The sequence below is a fragment of the Scyliorhinus torazame genome, chromosome 22, assembly GCF_047496885.1.
Source record: "Scyliorhinus torazame isolate Kashiwa2021f chromosome 22, sScyTor2.1, whole genome shotgun sequence".
Classification (NCBI taxonomy): Eukaryota; Metazoa; Chordata; class Chondrichthyes; order Carcharhiniformes; family Scyliorhinidae; genus Scyliorhinus; species Scyliorhinus torazame.
Genome location: NC_092728.1, coordinates 97,285,473 through 97,304,099, shown reverse-complemented (window position 1 = coordinate 97,304,099; position 18,627 = coordinate 97,285,473). Strand labels below are relative to the sequence as shown.

General features: G+C 49.9%; 1 protein-coding gene across 3 annotated transcripts in view; it reads left to right on the top strand.

The window, feature by feature from the left end:
- The window catches only part of LOC140399248 (adenylate kinase isoenzyme 1-like), a 242,246-nt gene that overhangs the window by 15,842 nt on the left and 207,777 nt on the right, over nucleotides 1-18,627 (top strand). For all 3 annotated transcript variants that reach the window (XM_072488681.1, XM_072488680.1, XM_072488679.1), the window contains exon 2: nucleotides 9,453-9,639. In XM_072488681.1, coding sequence (XP_072344782.1) covers nucleotides 9,453-9,639 — 187 coding nt within the window. The remainder of the gene's footprint in view (nucleotides 1-9,452; nucleotides 9,640-18,627) is intronic.

Below are 18,627 nucleotides of genomic sequence, written 5' to 3'. Positions count from 1 at the left end.
TCTCTCCCTGACAGCGTGACCTACGCCAGCTCCTCAATGCTCTGATCTGTGCGCTCCATCGATTCTGGCCTCTTGCATATCTCTCATTCGAATTGGCAACCCCCTCCCCCCACTATTGTGCTTTCAGCCAATGGCCCTAATCTTTGTAACTCTCTCCCTAATCCTCTGCACCTCTCCAACCTCACCTCAGAATCAATGTGTTGGCCACCAGTCCTGATGTCTCCTCATATGGCCCTGTTTCAGATCTTGTTTTGACAATGCCCCTGCAAAGTGCCTTGAGATGTTAGATGTGCTACGTAAATGCGAGTTGCTGTTGGCTCGCAAGACCTGGCCCACCGCATTGCTTTTCTCGGCAGCGTGGAATAATGCCGGGCCTCTTGGTTGAGGTGAGGCACTCGGGAGGCACGGGCTCAGAGCTGACAGAGCCCAGGTGAACGAGGAGCCGCCGCCCCATCTTGGCCACAACATCCTCCTGCAGCATTGCCAATTTGGTTTAAGCATTCTGAGCCATTGCTGACAGAAATTCATCATAGAATTTACAGTGCCGAAGGAGGCCATTCGGCCCATCGAGTCTGCACCGACTCTTTGAAAGAGCACCCTACCCAAGCCCACACCTCCACCCTATCCCCATAAGCCAGTAACCCCACCCAACACTAAGGGCAATTTTGGACACTAAGGGCAATTTAGCACGGCCAATCCACCTAACCTGCACATCTTTGGACTGTGGGAGGAAACCGGAGCACCCGGAGGAAACCCACGCAGACACGGGGAGAACGTGCAGACTCCGCACAGACAGTGACCCAAGCCGGGAATTGAACCTGGGACCCTGGAGCTGTGAAGCAATTGTGCTAACCACTGTGCTACCGTGCAGCCCATGCTACCGTGCTGCCCAGCTGCTGGACAGCTGCTATTTCCTGTGGTCCTATACATTGTTGAATGCCATGTGCGATGTTGCGTCTGTTGAAACAACCCTGGAAGGATCTGTTCATAAGTTGAAGCTGATATTTCCCTTCTACAGAACACATTTGAGAAATAAATGGTAACTGAATCATTCCAGGAAGTAATAGGCTCTTTTGGATCGGAATGGCACAGATGGTGTGCGCTCTTCAGTGTTGAGGAGAGAAAGCCAATAATTGATTGGAAAAGTTGACTGTAATCTTTCCTGTCCTGTACTCTAAAACTAAGATGTTTTTGCATGTTTTCCATTTTCTTTGCCAGTTTTCCCCTCCCCTTTCTACATTCTTCCTCTCCTGAAGACATTAACTCTGTTACATTTCATGAGCACTCCAGCCAAACGGCTACCGAGCACAGACTGTGTTCACAAGAGGTTGTTTGACCATGAGGGTAAGGGAAGGGGCGTTGTGCGGGTGGGTATAAGACCCCCATTGCACCCAGTAAGAAGTCTTGCAACACCAGGTTAAAATCCAACAGGTTTGTTTGAAATCACTAGCTTTCGGAGCGCAGCTCCTTCATCAGGTTCCCAACAAACCTGTTGGACTTTAACCTGGTGTTGAAAGACTTCTTACTGTGCCCATCCCAGTCCAACGCTGGCATCTCCACATCATGGCTACCATTGCACCCAGGTAGAGATGAGTTGAATCAGTACAGACCCACTGGTCAGTGTAGCTCAGGTATACTGACTTTACCAACTGCGTCACCAGGAAAGCACAGAGTTGAAACTCTACCACTTGGAACACAGGTCAAAGGAAATGTTTTTTTTTTGTTCAAGACATGAACGCGTTGCTTATTGCCCATCCTTACCTGGCCGTGGAAGGTTTTTGTGTGCTGACTTCTTGAACTGTTGCAGTCCATGTGGTGTAGGCATACCCATAGTGCTGTTAGGGATGAGCTGCAGGATTTTGTCCCAGTGATGGTGAAGGAACGGCAATATATTTCCAAGTCAGGATGGCGTGTGGCTCGGGGGGGGGGGGGGGGGGAACTTGCAGCTGGTGGTGTTCCCAGGTGTCTGCTGCCCTTTTCCTTCTAGGTGGTAGAGATCGCGGGGTTTGGAAGGTGCTGCCAAGGGAGCCTTGGTGATTTGCTGCAGTGCATCTTGTCGATGGTGCACACGGCGGCCACTGTGTGCCGGTGATGGAGGGAATGGATGTTGGAGATGGTGGCTGGGGCATCAGTCAAACTGGCAGCTTTGCTCTGGATGGTGTCGAGCTTCTTGGGTGTTGTTGGAGCTGCACCCACCCAGGCAAGTGGAGAGTATTCCATCACACTCCTGACTTGTGCCTTGTAGATGGTGGAAAGGCTTTGGGAAGTGAGGAGGTAAATCATTCTCCTCAGAATACCCAACCTCTGACCTGTTATTCCAGCTACTGTATTTATATGTTTAGTCCAGTTAGATTTCAGTCAATTGTAATTCCCAAGGATGATAATGTTGTTGAACGTAACGGGAGATGGTTAGATTCTTTCTCATTGGGGATGGTCATTGCTTGGCACTTGTGTAGCATGAATGTTACTTGCCATTTATTAGCCTGCATATTGTCCATGTCTTTTGGCGAATGGATACAGACTGCTTCAGTATCTGAGGAAATGCTGAGCATTGTGGAGTTATCAGCGAACATCCCCACTTCTAACCTTATTATTTATTTATTTTAACTTTTCCAATTAAGGGGCAATTTAGCCTGGCCAATCCACCTACCCTGCATATTTTTGGGTTGTGGGGATGAGACAGACCCACGCACACAGGGAGAATGTGCAAACTCCACACGGACGGTGACCTGGGGCCGGGATGGAACCCAGGCCTCGGCGCCGTGAGGCAGCAGTGCTAACCACTGCACCCCCATGCCACCACTTCTGATCTTATGATGGAGGGAAGGTCATCGATGCAGCAGCTGAAGATGGTTGGGCCTGAGACAAACCCCCTGAGGAACACCTGCAGCAATGTCCCAGGACTGAGATGATTGGCCTCCAGCAACCACAACCATCTCCCTTTGGTTTAAGTATGACTCTGACCAGCAGGGAACGTTCCCCCCCATTTCCATTGATGTCAAGTTTGCTAGAGTTCCTTGATGCAAAACCCAGTTAAATGCTGCCTTGATGTCAAGGGCAGCTATTCTCACCTCACCTCTTGCATTCAGACCTGTTATGGCTGTTTACTTACAAGCTATCCAACACAGCAGGAATTCAACAAGTATTCTTGCATCCCAACACATTGAATAAGAAGAAAGAAAATTGTACATTTATATAGCGCCTTTTGGGACCTCCGGCCACCCCAGTGTATTACGGCCAACTAATTATTTTTGAAGTGTAGTCACTGTTGTGATGTAGGGGATGCAGCAGCCAAGTTACACACAGCAAGATCCCATAAGTAGCATCATCTTCTGGTGATGTTGGTTGAACATTAAATGTTGGCCTTGACACCCGTGGTCTTTTTCAAAACAATGTCACGGGATCTTTACCTTCCACCTGGAATGACGGATGTTGGTTCAATGTCTCACCTGAAAGACGGCACTTCTAACAGTGCAGCACTCCCCCAGCGCTGCACCCGTAGTGTCAACCTCAATTTTGTGACTTAATGGAATAGAGCTACGAACCCTCGTCTACCCAACTCAGACACGAGTGCTGCCAATTAGCCACAGCTGACACCAGGATCAAATCGTAGAAAGATCCAACCTCCTATATTTAGTTGTCTGCTGATGCTTGCCAATGCCTCTCACAGGATGTGTTTGTGTACAGCTGTAAACAGAATCTCTCCAAGGGAAATTCTAATTTATATTTAATTTGTACATCTGTTTTCGAGCGATTAACATTCCCCAGCTTTAGACCACCTGAGGGAGGAGTTGCCCTCTCAACCGGGGTTGAGGACCCTGTTCTATTAGCACAACCAGTCACGTCAGCCAGTATGTGTCAGTTTGCGTCTAAAGGTTAGCCAAACATCAATGTAATGAGTGGAGTCTGGTGGAAGAGAATTCAGTAGATTGCAACCGTTATGCAATTGAGGATCAGTATGTAGGGCAGATAACATGAGCTAAATGTGCAGTGATTAATATTTGATCAGGTAAATGGGGAGGTGTTAGCACCTTATTGAAGGAAACCAATTGGAGATTTAGAATATTGTAATAACTCCCATGACACCCATGGGGTTCACCAGATTGATCTCCGCATGGAGCTCGTGGAATACGAGCTCCCCCGCTGAGGGGTAAACTCGCCATAGTCCTAGATGACTGCTTTCCCCTTTTGAGGGGGCGAGCTGGCTGGTGGCGATTTAACCTGAGGATCACCACACCTCAGGTGAGGGACAAGGTCGAGAAGGCGTGAACAACCTCAGCTGGTGCGGGAATTGAACCCGCGTTGCTGGCCTCGCTCCGCGCCGCAAAACCAGCTGCCTAGCCCACTGCGCTAAACTGCCCCCCCTCTGCTGAAGAGCAGAGGCCTAACAGTGGGGCTCATTGAATCGGACGGATAAACACCTGCCAGGATTGGAACCAGCGTCTTCGGGTGGTCCTGGCTGGTGCTGGATGTACTGCCTGTCACGCTGCGGCCTTGCATTTCTTGCTTCAACTAAATAAATCTTTGAATTCAAGTCTTCTCGGGACTCCCGTGAATGTCATAAACATAAGCTGGATTTTACGGCTGCAAAATCGAATCCCGCCCACACTCCGTGTGCACATAGAACACAGTGTGGCGATAGTGGGTCGGCAATCCGATGCCACCCCAGTCTCTGATGCCGCGGGAGGTGAGCAGGTGCCAAAGTTGAAAGCCCGTCCGCCATTTTGAACAAAAATAAAATCGGTTGACGAGCTGATGACTGCAACCTTTCATTGGCCCACTCCAATTTGCCATAGTGGCAGAGGGGGGCAACGTTGGGCGTGATCGAAGCCAGGCATGTGGAGGTGGCACGAGGTCGCGGGAAGGGCCTGCAAACTGAACTGGGGCTGCCTGCAGCGGGACAGCATCACTTTCCATCCCGCCTTCCTCACCCTGCCAGGAACCTGAAAATCCAGCCCCATCTTCACTTTGGTTCCCCCAATGCATTTGCAAAATTTAATTTGACCCCAGTCGGCACAGCACTGGGCCACGGAGAAACATGAATGGAATCCTCACGTCCTGCCACCGCCCTTTCGTTGAAGAAACAAAATGAAAATCGCTTATTGTCTCAAGTAGGCTTCAAATGAAGTTACTGTGAAAAGCCCCTAGTCGCCACATTCCAGCGCCTGTTCGGGGAGGCTGGTACGGGAATTGAACCGTGCTGCTGGCCTGCCTTGGTCTGCTTTCAAAGCCAGCGATTTAGCCAGCTAAACAGCCCCTAGCAGCAGTTGGACATTTACTCTCTTCCCCAGCCTGTTGCGGTTTTCATTCGTTATGCAAGTGTTCCTAACAATTTAACGCCGATTGGCTGATTTAGCAACACTGCAGCATCCAAATGCACTCTGCCAGTTTACAAATTACTGCTCCCAGACTCACTGTCTCCATTTTGCACCATGTTGTACTAATTGGAATACTGGTACGGAGCTTATAAATGTTCAGAGAATTCTCGTACTCAAACTGGCATATCATGACATCCTTTATCGACAGGGTCTGTTGGAGACGGCGCTAATATATCAGTGATTTACATGCACCCCCCCCCCCACGACAAGCACACCCCTACACATAGGCACAGGATCACCCTGACATTTTATAAATCCTTGTAGTTGGTGTCATTTCAATCACCACAGTTGGCAAAATAAAAACAGAAAATGCTGGAAAAACTCAGCAGGTCTGGCCGCATCGGCGGAGAGGGAAACCGAGTGAACGTTTCGGATCCGTATGACCACGGACTTGATGCTCCCAGAGCTGTTGAGTCTTTCCAGCATTTTCTGCTTTTATTTCAGATTCCCAACATCCGCAGCATTTTCCTTTTCTGCTACAATTGGCCACGTGGTTGAGGACCGTAGAAAATGATGGAAATAACACCACTGAACAGCGCTGTGCTCAATGCTACGCGCCGTTTGCAATCTCCAACTATGTCTTCCCACACACTGGGCGAAGGTTTCCTCCAGCTACAAGGTGCAACAAAACTGTGAACCCATCTGTTATATAGTCACTGAGCTGCTGCATTCATCTCAAAACAAAACATTCTAAATCCAACAGTTTATTCACAGAACTTGAAAACATCTCAGGAATTACAGGAGCTTTTTCAGGGAACTCAGATCCTTTCTGCAACATTCCCAGATTTCTTAACACTCTAGGTCCACCCGCAGGCTTAAGCAACCAAGCAGAGTCTAAAGATCAGTTAGTGGGCAACATAACCAAACACAGATGAAACAAACCGTTGAACACTATGGCAACTTTTGATGTAAGATTCCACCGGGCCTTGTGCACAGAGGAAACCTTTCTCTGTCCTACTGTGTAAAGGGCTGGTAGGGGTTGGATGGGGGATGTTGTTGAGCGGAGGCTGGGCAACATTCAAGGCCATTCCCTGGAACATCCTATAGCTTTTTTTTAGCCCTGTAACATTCTAGCATACTTCAATATCATTCAAGTATGGAAAGGTCTTGGCAAAGTGCAGGGAGCCTCAGGAACCATGGTGGCTGGTTTAGCACAGTGGGCTAAACAGCTGGCTTGTAATGCAGGACAATGCCAGCAGCGCGGGTTCAATTCCCGTACCGGCCTCCCCGAACGGGCGCCGGGGCGACTAGGGGCTTTTCACAGTAACTTCATTGAAGCCTACTTGTGACAAAAAACGATTATTATTATTATTATGGCGGTTCATATTCTCCACTCACGCAGTGGTTCTGATCCTATGTTGTGAGCGACGGGGCATCATCAATCTGGTAAACAGGATAACATGCGAGCAAGACTTTTGAAGGAGGTTTCTTTGCCGCAAGGTACTGGATGCTTTACCGAAGCTGTAAATTGTGTAGGGTAGGAGGTTGCATGGAGAAGACTACCACTTAGCATCTTGTTAATCGGCACTCTTCTACAATCCAAACCTAAGTAAGAAAACTGTCTTGGTAACATAGCATGGTCAAACCGTAATCGGGTCTCACTGTCACATTCAATTCTCCTGCCACATTTGCAAGAGTGAAGTGAGATTGTGCGCTGGCACATGCAGCAGTGAAGTCAAGAGGTTTACTTTGCCAGTGGCATTTCTTTCTTTACTTCCTTTTGGCGAAGGTTCTGCTTTGTACAGAGGATGGTCCTCCAGTATCTGAGGAGTCATTTCCGTATGTGTGTGGTTGGACTCTGCGTGTTGCTGCTAAACCTGATTGCCTGCCTGAGACATCAGCATGGAGGCAGGTGGGGGAAGGGGAGGGTGGTGCTGATGACGGACAGGAAACCTGGCTGTTTACCTTGCTCCCCCAGCTCGTGATTCTCTGCTTCAGCTGGGATAAAAGTCAAAAATGACTTGCATTGAAATCATTCCGTTCCATTAGTGTGCTAGCTGAAAGCAGGTCCTTGGCTCAGTTTCTGCTGATGCTTCATCCTCAGCTGAGCTGTTTTCCTGGTAGTTTTCCAGTTCCTTCCACTCTTGGGGAGAGGGCGAGGAGGCTAGTTCCCAAATCCCCTGAGAGGGGCAGAGAACCGCTGTGGGTTCCGTAGGTGTCCCCTGGTTGGGGTGAGCTCTGCTGATCCCCTGTTTCCTCTGCAGTGGGCAGAGCTTCATCGATTATCATAGAATTTACAGTGCAGAAGGAGGCCATTCGGCCCATCGAGTCTGCACCGGCTCTTGGAAAGAGCACCCTACCCAAGGTCAACACCTCCACCCTATCCCCATAACCCAGTAACCCCACCCAACACTAAGGGCAATTTTGGACACTAAGGGCAATTTATCACGGTCAATCCACCTAACCTGCACATCTTTGGACTGTGGGAGGAAACCGGAGCAACCGGAGGAAACCCACGCACACATGGGGAGGATGTGCAGACTCCGCACAGACAGTGACCCAAGCCGGGAATCGAACCTGGGACCCTGGAGCTGTGAAGCAATTGTGCTATCCGCAATGCTACCGTGCTGCCCAGCTTCTGAGGAATGCCAACACTTGGTGGGCTCCTGATTGAGCTTGGCCCTTGATGATCCAGCTGGGGTATGAGGGTGTCTAGAAGGGCGGCCCGGGTGGGCTCCCAGATTACCAAAGGCCTTCTGAGCATTTAAAGCACACAGGCAGCACTCAGTGGTGTGTGCAGCCAGGACCCTGTAAGTAGCACGAAAGGGATGCGTTTAAAAGACCGACTACAGCAATGGTGGTCTGAGCCAGGCCACCCCAATCCCGAGGGGACACCCCAAGTCCGCGGACTTGGCACCAAGTCACTACCCACTACTTTTATTGTAATGCCCCCAGCCTGGGCAGCCACCCCCCCAGCCAGCCCAGCAGTGTTCCGTGGTTTTGTTAGCCTCCCACTGCCCCTCTGCAGTCATGGCGCCCAGTCCACATTGTAAATACTTGTAGAATTTCACGCCCAGTAAGACTTCTGCCTGAGAGGAGCAGAGCATCGTGGAAGGGCGGAGCATACTATGTCCAACCCACAAATCACACTTAAATGCATGTAAATGCCAACTTTACATACTGCCGCCAGTGTGGAGCGCAAACGTTATCACCGCCAGCGAGGGACTGGAGCTTGACGCCCAAATCGGCGCAAGGCGTGGACCTCAATAACGATGATCTCACTTTTACAACATCTCAGTGGCACCTTCTACAGCCACAATGTCTGCCTGTCTTTTACTCAGGATTTTTAAAAACATTACTTCAGCAGACATACACACGCCCTAACCCAGGCTTTTAAAACTATTACGGCAGCAGATACATAAAATACCATATATATTCATATATATATATACATTCATCAAACTCAGTAGAGATGGGGATTAAATTCGGATTCTCTGTAATTTGGAACTGCATCTATGATCTGACTAGCATTTCCCGTAACAGCCTCCCCGAACAGGCGCCGGAATGTGGCGACTAGGGGCTTTTCACAGTAACTTCATTTGAAGCCTGCTTGTGACAATAAGCGATTTTCATTTTTCATTTTCATTTCATTTCATTTTCATTTCAGCTCTTAAAAGAGTATCATTCACAAATTGGTCAGTGGGAACCTGAGGGGAAATAAATTGTTCACAAATAATTGTCAGCTGGAGTGCACTGCCTCACAAGAATGGCGGAAGCAATTTGCAATAATGATTTACAAAAGGTAATTGGCGGGGGACAAAAAGCTCCGCAGAGTTAAAGGGGTGAGAGCAGGGGAGTGGGCTTAATAAGGTAGCTCTTTTGAAGAGACAGCCCAGGCTGGCCACCATCATTGCCGGTTCTACAAAGGATGGCAACAATGCGCAACAGGGGCCTGTTTGTCCCTGAAAGCCCGAGGTTATGGTCTTTGGTGTTTTGATGAATGGAATTGCAGAACAGACTAAGGGGAGGCTATGTCACTGACACTTGAAATGGATGGATTCAATCAAATTACATCAAAGTCTTTTTCTTTTTGAAATGCGTTAAAACAATTAACTTTTCCTTTCTGCTCAACAGAGCATGTTGACAGGGTTGATGTACCATCGGCCTGACGATCCAGTGGAATACCTCGAGGGCTGCTTGCAGAGAGTACGGGAGTTAGGAGGGCCGGAGAAAGTGAAGTGGGACACGTTCATCACCCAGGAACGTCCAGCGTTACCCCCAATCAATGGGGGTCAAGGGAAGAAGCCAATATTTCGAGCAGGTGAGTGTCTAAAATCAAGTTAATCTTTCGTTATAGCCTACAGAACTCCGGGGAGCCTGGTTTCTTTCTGTTGATAGGACCTCCTGCAGTTTGGATGTGCACCCATTTGACTTGAAAAGAAAGGAGGCAGTGGGTGGGCTGGCGTGGTAGACCTACACACTAATGAAAGGCCTGAACCTAAAGCGGCCCAATAAACGTTGGGCTGAGGATCTTTTTGATCTGCCGCATCGGTGTGATGAATGTAGAAATGATTATATTTTATATTTGTGGCAGTAACGTTATTAAAAGCCTTGTTTAAGGTACATGTTTGTTGCAGTAATATTATTAAAGAACCTAGGGTGAGATATCCAGATTGTGTGTCTGCTAAAGCTGCAATTAATAAGTCGTAAAAAGGTGGAGGTCATGATTTATTCCAACCATTTACTTGTTTACATATAGAGGGCTAATGGGATATTGTTATGATAGCTGGAGATTCCCTGGAGAGTAGATGAATTTATGAGGGGTTGTATTTAATCCTAGGACCTGTGATATCTTAGTGGGATACAGACGATGTATTAATGAAAGGAGCCAGGTCTGTCTGTGGTTTTGCAGTTTGCCATAGGATTTGAGTCTGACAGGACAGATGATGTTAAGTTGAACATCAGTTTTGCCAAATGCTGCTAGGTTGAGCAGAAGTGTCCTGGTTCTGCTCCTGAAAGGGTCTCTTACTCCAAAGGTCTCTACACAACTAAGCAAGTAATCTGTTTGTTAACTTTATTCATAAGTGGCATTTGAAATGTATTGGGTTGAAGTTGGTAGCTGGTATAGATAGTAAGTTTTTCCTTGTGTTTAAGAACTGTTAACTGATAATTAATGTTGGTCATTCTGTGTGGAATTTAAAGTATGATAAAAGATACTTATTGATCAGAGTCACCACTCTGGGGTAAAGCATCACAGTCTTACAGATAGAAGGATTGTTTGGGGTTCTTGTCCGGCATTCTAACAAAGGGTGGAGTCTGGTGCGATCTCCTAACCAACAGGCCTCAATAAAAGGAGCAGTGACTGCAAGGATACACAGTTGGCTGAATGACTGGGGGCAGAGAGTCCGGGTGCATGGCTGTTTTTTGGACTGGAATAAGGTATACCAGAGGGTTCCACAGAGCTCATTACTAGTCCCACTGCTTTTTGCCATATACGTGTATGAGACGGCTGGGCGGCCCAGTGGTTAGCACTGCTGCCTCACAGCGCTAGGGACCGGGTTCAATTCCGGCCCCGGGTGACTGTCTGTGTGGAGTTTGCACATTCTCCCCATGTCTGCGCGGGTTTCCTCCGTGTGCTCCGGTTTCCTCCAGTCTAAAATATATGGGGTAGGTGGATTGGCCATGATCAATTGCCCTTTAGTGTCCAGGGATGTGTAGGTTAGGTTAAGGAGTTATAGGGATAGGGCAGGTAAGTGAGCTAGTGAAGTGCTATTTCAGAGGGTTGGTGCAGACACGATGGGCCGAATGGCCTTCTTCTGCTCTGTCGGGATTCTACGTCTATATATATATAAATGACCGAGACTTGTATAGTGGTACAGGGCACAGTTTCAGAATTTGCTGATGAAGCAAAACTTGGAAATATTGTGAACAATGAGGAGGAGAAGTGATAGACTTCAAGAGATCATTGACAGGCTGGTGAAAAGAGTGGATACGTGGCAGATAAGATGTAACGTAGAGAGGCGCAAAGTGATTCATTTGGTCTGAAGACTGAAGAGAAGCAATATAAAATGAGGGGTACAATTCTAAACACGGTGCCGGGTAGAGGACCCGAGATACAGGTGCACAAATTGTTCAATCCGTATAAAACACTGGTGAATTCTGCACTGACTTTCTGAAAGAGCACCCCACCCAGGCCCACGCCCCCTCCCTATCTCCGTAACCCCACCTAGCCTCTTGGACACTAAGGGGCAATTGATCACGGGCAATCCACCCAACCTGTGCATCTTTGGACTGTGGGAAGAAACTGGAGCACCCGGAGGAAACCCACGCAGACACGGGGAGAGCGTGCAGACTCCGCACAGTGACCTGAGGCCGGAATTGAACCTGGGTCTGTGGCGCGGTGAGGTAGTAGTGCTAACCACCGTGCCGAAGGATGTGGAAGGTTCAGAGGAGGTGCAGAACAGATTTGCGAGAGTGATTCTGGGGGGGGGGGGGGGGGTTGTGAGAGACTTCAGTTACCTGGATAGATGGGAGGAGTCGAGGCTGCTCCCCACAGAGGAGAGAAGGTTGAGCGGAGATTCGATAGAGGTGCTCAAAGCCATGACGAGTCTGAGAAATGTGTCTCGTGAATGAGAGGACAAGGTGCATGGCGTTAAAAAAGCGTAAGACGATGTGAGGGAAAACAACCTCACGCAGTGAGTGGTTCGGATGTGAACCCCACGGCCTGAGAGTCCGGGGGAGGCAGAGTCAGCTGAATCTTTCAGCAGTGAATTGTATTTTCACTTGCAGAGAGAATATTTGCAGGGTTGAGGTGGGGTAGTGGGACTGGCTGAGTTGCTCTTGCAGCGAGCTAGCACAGACACAGTGGGCTGAATGGCCTCCTGCGCTGTAACCGCTCTCCGATTCTATGATGGCGGGACTGTCTTATGAAGAGAGGTTGGGGAAACTGGGCCTGTACGCTCTAGCGTTTCCAAGAATGAGAGGTGATCTGATTGAATCCTACGAAATACTTAAAGGGATAGGCAGGGTAGATGCTGGGAAGATGTTTCTCCCTCGTGAAGTCTGGAACCAGGGGACACAACTTAGGACCGAGTTGAGGAGAATCATTTTTCCTCGGAGTGTTGTGAATTCTCTTCCCTCTTTTTGGAATTCTCTGTCCCAGAGGGCTGTGGAAACGCAGTCATTGGGTATGTTTAGAGCAGAGATTGGCAGATTTCTGATTCGCAATAATGTAGAGGGTTAGGGGGATAGTGGGTTCAAAAGGCATTGAAGAATCCGATCAGCTATTGAATGACGGAGCAGAGTCGATGGGCTGAATGGCCCCCTCCTGCTCCGATGATTAGACAAGCAGTCCGCGCTAAAGAACCTGTGTGTTCAGAACAGAACTGTGTGACTTTTATTTTTTGAACAAACGTTTTATTAAGGCATTTATGGTTTTACAACAACAAAGGATACGAATGGAAACATAATTCAGTGCGTAACACCCCCCTCCATCTCTCACTATTCCCGCCTAAGCGAAACAAAAAATAACCTAACTACCCCTTAGCCCCTACCCCACCGCCCCACCTCAATTGAATCTGCTAACGGTTTAGTTTTCCTCAAAGAAGTTGATAAACGGCTGCCACCTCCGGACGAACCCTAACATTGATTCTCTCAGGGTGAACTTAATTTTCTCAAGCCTGAGAATTCCCGGCCATGTCACTGACCCATACCCCTCATTTTGGGGGCTTCGAGTCCTTCCACGCTAATAAGATCCGTCTCCAGGCTACCAAGGAGGCAAAGGTCAAAACATCAGCCTCTCTCGCCTCCTGGACTCCCGGGTTTTCCAACACTCCAAAAATTGCCACCTCCGGACTTGGCGCCACCCTCGTTTTTAGCACTGACGTCCGCAAACCCCTGCCAGAATCCCCTGAGCTTCGGACATGCCCAAAACATGTGGACATGATTTGCGGGCCCCCCCCCCCCACACACTGCCCACACCTGTCCTCCATCCCAAAAAAACCTGCTCCTCCGGGCCACTGTCATGTGTGAATCACCTTGAATTGTATCAGGCTGAGCCTGAGGAGGACGCGTGGACTCTTGTGTGACTTTTATATCAACATAGCAACAATATGCAAGTGAAACCACAACTGAGGCGTTTTACATTATTGCGTTAAACTCTTTCAAACAATCAGGGGTGTTCGTCAAACGGAGAAGGTGCAATTTCGCAGTAGTCACAGAAGCTTCATAATTTGTCCTTAAAAATCTATTAGTGTGGGGCGGCACGGTGGCGCAGTGGTCAGCACTGCTGCCTCACGCTGCCCAGGATCGGTCCCGGCCCCGTGTGGAGTTTGCACATTCGTGTCTGCGTGGGTCTCACTCCCAGAACCCAAAGATGTGCAGGGCAGGTGGATTGGCCACGCTAAATTCCCCTTGATTGGAAAAAAAAAAGAATTGGGTACTCTAAATTTGCTTTTTAAAATGTATTGGTGAGCTGCGTTCAAACTGCTTGTTAACAGAAGCCAGCGCAGTGCTATAATGTGGCTGACTCTGTGCAGTTCTCCCGTCTCATGACATCCACCAAGTGGGTAACAATCACAGATATAAAGCTGAGAAACTGAGGAACAGTAACCCGTAGTTCCAACATCGCAGCAGTGACTACACTTCAAAACTTCTTCATTGGCTGAAAAGCGTTTTGGGATGGCCAGAGTCCATTAAAGGCGCTATATAAATGCAATTTTATCTTTGCAAAGACATAGAGCTTTACAACATAGATAGAGGCTCTTCGGTCCATTGTGTCTGTGTCAGGCACCAAACACCTATCTATTCTAATCTCATTTTCCACCACTTGGTCCATAGCCTTGTGTGCTGTGGTATTTCGAGTATTCATCTAGATGTTGCGAGGGTTCCCGCCTCCACCACCCTTTCAGCGAGTTCCAGATTCCCACCGCCCTCTGGGTGAAAATGCTTTTCCTCACATACCGTCTACAGCTGGTCTCGGCCTTAGTACTGACTCCTGATCCAGTGACCGCCCCTTCAACTACTGCTGGGGAAAGTCTGGACTTAGTTTGGCTTTGACAGTTCCCTCTTCATCCCACTCATGATCGCATATCCCACTGACACTCCCTGTTTAGACTAATACTTTAAGAATTGTGCTTGAATGGGGGACAACAGGGCAGCGGGCATCCGGGGAACAGCAAGATTAGAGAGTCTTCAGGAGGGTAAACTGCAGCTAATAAGCAATGCATTCTGAGCCCTGCATGAAGTTCCTGATGTTACGTTCCCCAGATGTTGCAGCCGGCAATACAAGGGTTGCTTCCCCAGACTTCACTCCCCCAGATGTCACTCCCCCAGATGTCACTCCCCCAGATGTTGCTCCCCCTCTAGACGGTGCTGACCAAAATGTTGCTTCCCCTGACATCGACCCCCGCCCCCCCTCTGCTTGCCCCCAGGGATGTTGCTCTGGCCTAGTTAATCCTTGAATTGGAAACATGGCATCGATTAGTTGGTTGTGAAACATGACCGGTTTTGGAAAACAGGAAGCCAGCTGTGGAAGGAGAAGTGGGGATTAACTGTGTCTGTTAATGCACATTGTTTCGATCTAAACACAGAATCAGTGACCACTCACAGGTTGCCTTTGGTGGTATTTTGTGCTTAATCCTGGCTGTGGTGAGCTGCCGGATTTCAATGTGGTTGATGTCCGATGTGAGCTGGAAGCAGCTGGCCAGTGTTTCTGGACAATAGCTGAGAATTTAAACAGCCTGTCTCTACATCCTGTCTCGGGCTCTGTCCCCGGTGCATTGCACCTTCAGTGAGGAGCAATCCATATTTTGAATTCACAAGAAACACTGGAAGAATAGCGGGCCGGATTCTCCATTGCCCGATGTCGAAATCAGGAACGGCGACCGGACGGAGAATAGCTCCCGTCGCCGAAATTGGGGCAGGCGCTGGTTTGATGCTGGGCCGCCCCCTCCAGATCGGCATCATTGATATGCGCGATGCCCACAGCTGCAACCCGCGTTTGGATCCCATTATCACGCCACCCCCAATGCTCCTCCTCCGATGGGACGAATTCCCAACGGCACAGTCCACTTGTGGTCTCAACGGTTGTGAACGCTGCGTGGTGGTTGCGGAGAGAGAGAAAGGGAACATGGACAGTGTCCAGCACCGTCATTCCTCGCCGACATTCATGCCGCTGGCTGGGGGGTTTTCTGCCAGGGCTTGGGGGAGTAGTGGGCCGGTGCTCGCCCTTCACCGGCAGTGGAATCGGTGCGGGTGTGGTGCCGATTTATCCATCGTGGAACTCCACGGATACTCCGTTGGTGCCAGCACAAAGCCACAGGAACGGAAAATCCAGCCCTTGGGCAAAATTCTCTGGAAACGGCGCGATATCCGCCGACTGGCGCCCAAAACGGCGCCAATCAGACGGGCATCACGCCGGCCCAAAGGTGCGGAATGCTCCGCATCTTTGGGGGCCGAGCCCCAACATTGAGGGGCTAGGCCGGCGCCGGAGGGATTTCCGCCCCGCCAGCTGGCGGAAACGGCCTTTGTTGCCCCGCCAGCTGGCGCGGAAATGACATCCCCGGGCATCGCATGCGCGGGAGGGTCAGCGGCCGCTGACAGTTTCCCGCGCATGCGCAGTGGGGAGAGTCACTTCCTCCTCCGCCATGGTGGAGACCGTGGTGGAGGCGGAAGGGAAAGAGTGCCCCCACGGCACAGGTCCACCCGCGGATCGGTGGGCCCCGATCGCGGGCCAGGCCACCTTGGGGGCACCTCCCGGGGTCAGATCGCCCCGCGTCCCCCCCCAGGACCCCGGAGCCCGCCCATGCCGCCTTGTCCCGCCGGTGAGATAGGGGATTTAATTTACGCCCGCGGGACAGGCAATTTATCGGCGGGACTTCGGCCCATCCAGGCCGGAGAATCGAGCGGGGGGGGGCCCCGCCAACCGGCGCGGCGTGATTCCCGCCCCCGCCGAATATCCAGTGCCGGTGACTTCGGCAACCGGCGGGGGCGGGATTCACGCCAGCCCCCGGCGATTCTCCGACCCAGCGGGGGGTCGGAGAATGTCGCCCCTTGATCGTTACAGCGGACGCGATTCACCTGGCGTGGAACTGGGCGCGAAGGGTGAATCCCGGGAGCACCACAAACTGGGCTTAGTGCCGGGCCGATCGGGGGTTCACCTGAGTCGCGACGCCCGGTGTGATCTGGATCTTAAATGAGCTAGTGGGGTCATTTAAATATTTTGACGCTGCATTCACCGGGCGCCCAGGAATCAATGTCCACACCTGAGAGGCCTCAACCAGGTGCCAATTAGTACTGGTTTCCACAAGCATGGATCAGGATTGATGGAGTCCATTAGAGCCCCTGGGGACAGGGCAGGATAGTACCCTGGCACTCCCTGGGCATCCTAGCCTGGAAGTGCCAACCTGGCTGGTACTGACAGGGTGCCAGGGGAACTGGCAGTGCCAGGTCAGCACTGCCAAGGGTCACTGCCCATGAAAGGAGGGTGAAGGGGCCACATAAAGGTTGGAGGGTGTGAGGGGGAGGGTGCTCCTGAAAGGGGGAATCCTCAAAGAGGGGACTTGTAGAGATTGGGGCAGCCTTTAAAAGTGCTGCCCCCATCTCTGAAGAGCCAGTCCTGATGGCAAGTTCAGCTCCCCAGATCCGGGAGAATTTCACAGTGCGGCCTCGACCAGGGAGAAACTGCCAAGGCCCAAAAGCAGGACTACGTGCCGCTGAATAGCGGTCTCCATCTCGGCATTGCATGCGTTGTGAAACACCTACCAAGTTGCGCCCAAGATCGCTCCTTGAAATGTTTCCATTGAGTCGCGCCCAGTGTCTTTCAGAATCTCAGGATGTCACAGTGTGATTCATCGCTGATGGAGTTGTTTTTCTGAAGGGTAATCTCAGTTACAGTCTCGGCGGGGCGGCAGCCAATTTGCACAGAGCAAGCTCCCACAATCAGCAAAGTGTTCACGGTCAGGTAATCTGTTATTAGGAGTTAGTTCAGGTATAAATATCATCACTTCACAAATAAAGTGCCACAGAATCATCGATGTCCACCTGAGGGAACAATCAAAGGCCTCGCTTGAACATGTCATCTTAAAGGACACCAGTGAGACCACATCTGGAGTATTGTGTACAGTATTGGTCTCCTTATTTAAGAAAGGATGTAAATGTATCAGAGAAGGTTTACTAAGCTAACACCAGGAATGGGGAAGGTTGTAGAGATTAAATTTGTATCCACTGGAGTTTAGAAGAGTATGAGGCAACTAAGATCCTGGGGGGTATTTACAGGGTGGACATGGAGAGGGTTTCTCCTCTTGTGGGAGAATCTAGAACTCGGGGTCACTGTTTAAAAATAGTTTGTTGCCCATTTAAGGCAGAGGCGAGGAGAGTTTGTTTCTCTCGGAGGGTTGTGAGTATTTTGAACTCTCTTCCTCAATGGTTAAGGGTCTTTGAATATTTTTAAGGCAGAGGTAGAGAGATTCTTGATAAACAAGGGAGTGAAAGGTTATCAGGGATAGACGGAAGGTTATAATCAGATTGGCCATTATTGAATGGCATAGCAGGCTCGAAGGGCCCAGTGGCCTACTCCTGCTACTAGTTTGGATATTCCTATGTTTGTAAAGACAACACCTCTGACAGCGTAGGAGGAATAGCAGCATAGTGGTATTTCTTGAACCACTCGGTTGAAGGGCAATTAGGGATGGACAACATACTTCGAAGAAATAGCAGCAGAGCGGTAATTTCACTGGGCTAGTAATCCAGAGGCCCATGCTAACGCTCTGGGGCACAGGTTCAAATCTCGCCACGGCAGATGGTAAGATTTAAATTCAATTAATAATCAGGGGAAATTAGGGATGCACAACAAACGCTGACATTCCCCAGCGATGCCCACATCCCGTGAAAGACTAAAATTACATTTCCGCAGGTTACGTTCTTGAGTCTGGAGTGGGGCTTGAATCCACAAACTTCGGTCAGAAGTGAGAGGGCTACAATCCAAACTGCAGTTCATGTGGTCAGAGCGCCGGGAATTTTGCAGTGCAGCAGAGTGCAAGCTATCTCTCAGCTCGGGCCTTGGGTTTGAAGTTCAGCCTGCCGGGGGTCAGATTGCTGCTTGCACACACGTCTCCAGTGGATGGGTCTTCAAACTTGTGTTTTCAGTGGATATCCACGGCAACGTATATATTGACCAAGCTGCCCACAGAGGTATAAGCAAGGGTTGGGTTGGAAGCGGGAATGCGGCAGTGCAATCCTGTGTGAGATTCGGGCCTTGCCTATTTCATATCTGTAGCCTCTACTCCTCAATCCCCACCTTTAAAGGACT